Genomic DNA, 3,116 nt, shown 5'->3' on the forward strand with positions numbered 1-3,116 from the left:
AAGAATGGGTGATCACCAATGCTCAGCCTACCCCCATCTAGCAGCTGAAGGACATCTCTCTAGTTGTGAGTGCCCTTTTCAGCTTCATGATGTGTTCTAGGAGATGGATAGGCAGAGGAAGAGATTAAAGGAGATGACATAACCATCCAGGAAGACAGCCCTGTATACTAGTATTTTCAAGTATGGAGAAGGAAAGTGAGAGACAAGGGGTAAAAATAAAATCCACCTCCTTGAGGCCAGTTCAGAGGATTGAGGATATTTGACTTGAATCTAATAATGTCTGTGATGTAGTAGAGGTCTGAGGCCTGATTGCTTTCAAGAGAACTCATACACCCATAATTCATTATGCATACATTTATCCTCATATTTAATTTGGGCTGTGAGATCCTTCTACAACATGACTTTTAGGTCCAAATCTAGAAGGGAACAACTGCCCCAGGGTGTGACTCAGTAGTGATGGGACACAAATGGCATCAGAAGGGAAGACAAACTGCTAACACAGTTTCCTCACTAACAGGAGAGTAATTTCTACAAGCATGGGAACAGAAGGCATAGTCACTTGGCAAGTCCTGCCTATTTTTCCATTTCAGGGACTCTTGTCCTGGAGTAAAACAACATTCTCCACATGATTACACTTTTGCTTAGTATAACATCAAGTTATAAAAGCCAGTTAATAACTGGTAAGGGTAAAATAGACAAGTCCCCTTTTATTGTTCTTAACTTTTTCTGTCCGAGTTATTTTGCTTAGCATAATATTCACAATGGCAGTATTTCATCTTTTCTTATGGCTGAGTAGTATTTCACTTTACGGCTACTGCCAACACTGTCTCTATTTCTATTTGTAGTGATCTATGAGAACCTTGAGATGGACAAAACACAGCTTATGGAGAGGAATTCTGTGGGATAAAGTCACCACAACAGACTTACATAGGTTGCCATCCTCCCAGCATCATGGCTCCCTTCAGAGATAGACATTCCAGAGTTCTTTGAAGTTGATTGGATGTATTTTGGGTTTTACACATTATTCTAAAAAGATATAATGCTTGGTGTTATTGTGTCAGATTAAATGAGAATGCATTTAATGACTTCTCTAGGTCACAGTGGTTTAAGTCTGTTGTGGAATGAAGTCAGTTGTATTTATCTAATGAGATAAAGTAACTTGTCTAAACTCCTATTACCAGGATCTGACACCATATCTGGAAAATTCTAAAGCCCAGACCACTGACTACTCTGCTCTGTTCAACCCAACTAGGTTCAAAATGTGGAAGACAAAGTTTCTTCCCTTCCTTGACATTCCTGTAATATACATAGGAACACATTCTGGTATCTCTTAGACCCTGAAAATAAATACACTGTAGAAATGACATGATATAATAAGTGCTGAATAAAATTAACTGCTATTTGTATTTCTCAACATCAATGTGTCTCTTCTTTAAAGGAGTCCTCACTTTGAAACCAAATATGATCCTGAGAGATACTACGCAGTTCTGAAGAGTTAAATGACTGAATAGGTACCTGTCTGCCTTTGGTCATTTCATTCATTGATGCAAGAACATTACTCCTTGAGAACCATATTATAAAAAGGTGCTCAGCTGTTTCATTAAATATGTATTTTGGCCTGTGCGTGGTAAAATTGTGAGTACTATAATAACAATAATATGACACCTACACTGTCACATTTTGTAATTTCCTCTGAGAAAGAAGTTTATAGCATCTTATCAATGATCCTATTCTTTATTATAGGACTTAAGAATAAAATCCTCTTGTCTTTTATTTCTAGAAGAAAAGTTCTACTGCATTTTGGGGCCCAAGTGAGAAGGTTCATTTATGAATAGCTATGCTCACTTTTCATAATGTCTGCTCGGTACCCAGCTCCTTCCAGCTCACTGGCATCCCAGGGCTGGAGTCCCTGCACATCTGGCTCTCCATCCCCTTCAGCTCCATGTACCTGGTGGCTGTGGTGGGGAATATCACCATTCTGGCTGTGGTAAGAGTAGAGCGCAGCCTGCACCAGCCCATGTACTTCTTCCTGTGCATGCTGGCTGTCATTGACCTGGTTCTCTCCACTTCCACCATGCCCAAACTGCTGGGAATCTTCTGGTTTGGTGCTGGTGACATTGGCCTGGATGCCTGCTTGACCCAAATGTTTCTCATTCACTGCTTTGCCACAGTCGAGTCAGGCATTTTTCTTGCCATGGCTTTTGACCGCTATGTAGCCATCTGTGACCCACTGCGTCATACCACAGTGCTCACTCATACTATGGTGGGTCGTTTGGGACTGGCTGCCCTCCTCCGGGGTATACTCTACATTGGACTCTGCCTGTGATGATCCGCTTGCAGCTGCCTCTATACAAAGCCCGAGTCATCATGCACTCCTACTGTGAGCACGTGGCTGTGGTCACCTTGGCGTGTGGTGACAGCAGGATCAATAATGTCTATGGGCTGAGCATTGGCTTTCTGGTGCTGATCCTGGACTCAGTGGCCATTGCTGCCTCCTATGTGATGATTTTCAGAGCTGTGATGGGGCTGGCCACCCCTGAGGCCAGGCTTAAAACCTTGGGGACATGTGGTTCTCACATCTGTGCAATTCTGATCTTTTATGTTCCCATTGCCGTTTCCTCCCTCATTCATCGATTTGGTCACCAGGTGCCTCCTCCAATCCACACTCTGTTGGCCAACTTCTACCTCCTCATTCCTCCAATCCTCAATCTCATTGTCTATGCTGTCCGCACTAAGCAGATCCGAGAGCGGCTTCTTCAAATCCTGAAGATACAAACTAAGATCAGATGACTACCTCTTCCCCCTTTCTCAAATAAGTGCATGTGTTTAAATATGGGCAGCCTTCCAAATGGGAACTTCAAGAAGTCTGAGATGCTAGGCCCAGTGGTCTCCAGCTTTAATAATTCTAAAGGAATGCGAAGAAAGAATGTATAGCTCTGAATTCTAAGAGTAAAAGATATTTATTTAATAACTATAGGATATTTGAGCTGTGGAAAGTAAAACAAAGACAGTATCAGTAACAGAAATAGCAAGTAATGTTTACTCAGCAATTACATATCATGAGACTCTTATAAATGTCCTGACATTTTATGAGGTAGATAGTATTCACATTTGAC

The 3,116-nt window shown here is 41.7% G+C and overlaps 1 protein-coding gene across 1 annotated transcript; it reads left to right on the top strand.

The window, feature by feature from the left end:
* Positions 1-1,837: 1,837 nt before the first annotated feature.
* Positions 1,838-2,790, top strand: LOC102425159 (olfactory receptor 52M1-like). The gene is given in 2 exon segments (XM_014460751.1): positions 1,838-2,312; positions 2,315-2,790. Coding segments are annotated over 2 exon segments (951 nt in total).
* Positions 2,791-3,116: the final 326 nt, after the last annotated feature.

This window comes from Myotis lucifugus, unplaced genomic scaffold (genome assembly GCF_000147115.1).
Source record: "Myotis lucifugus unplaced genomic scaffold, Myoluc2.0 scaffold_138, whole genome shotgun sequence".
Taxonomy (NCBI): domain Eukaryota; kingdom Metazoa; phylum Chordata; class Mammalia; order Chiroptera; family Vespertilionidae; genus Myotis; species Myotis lucifugus.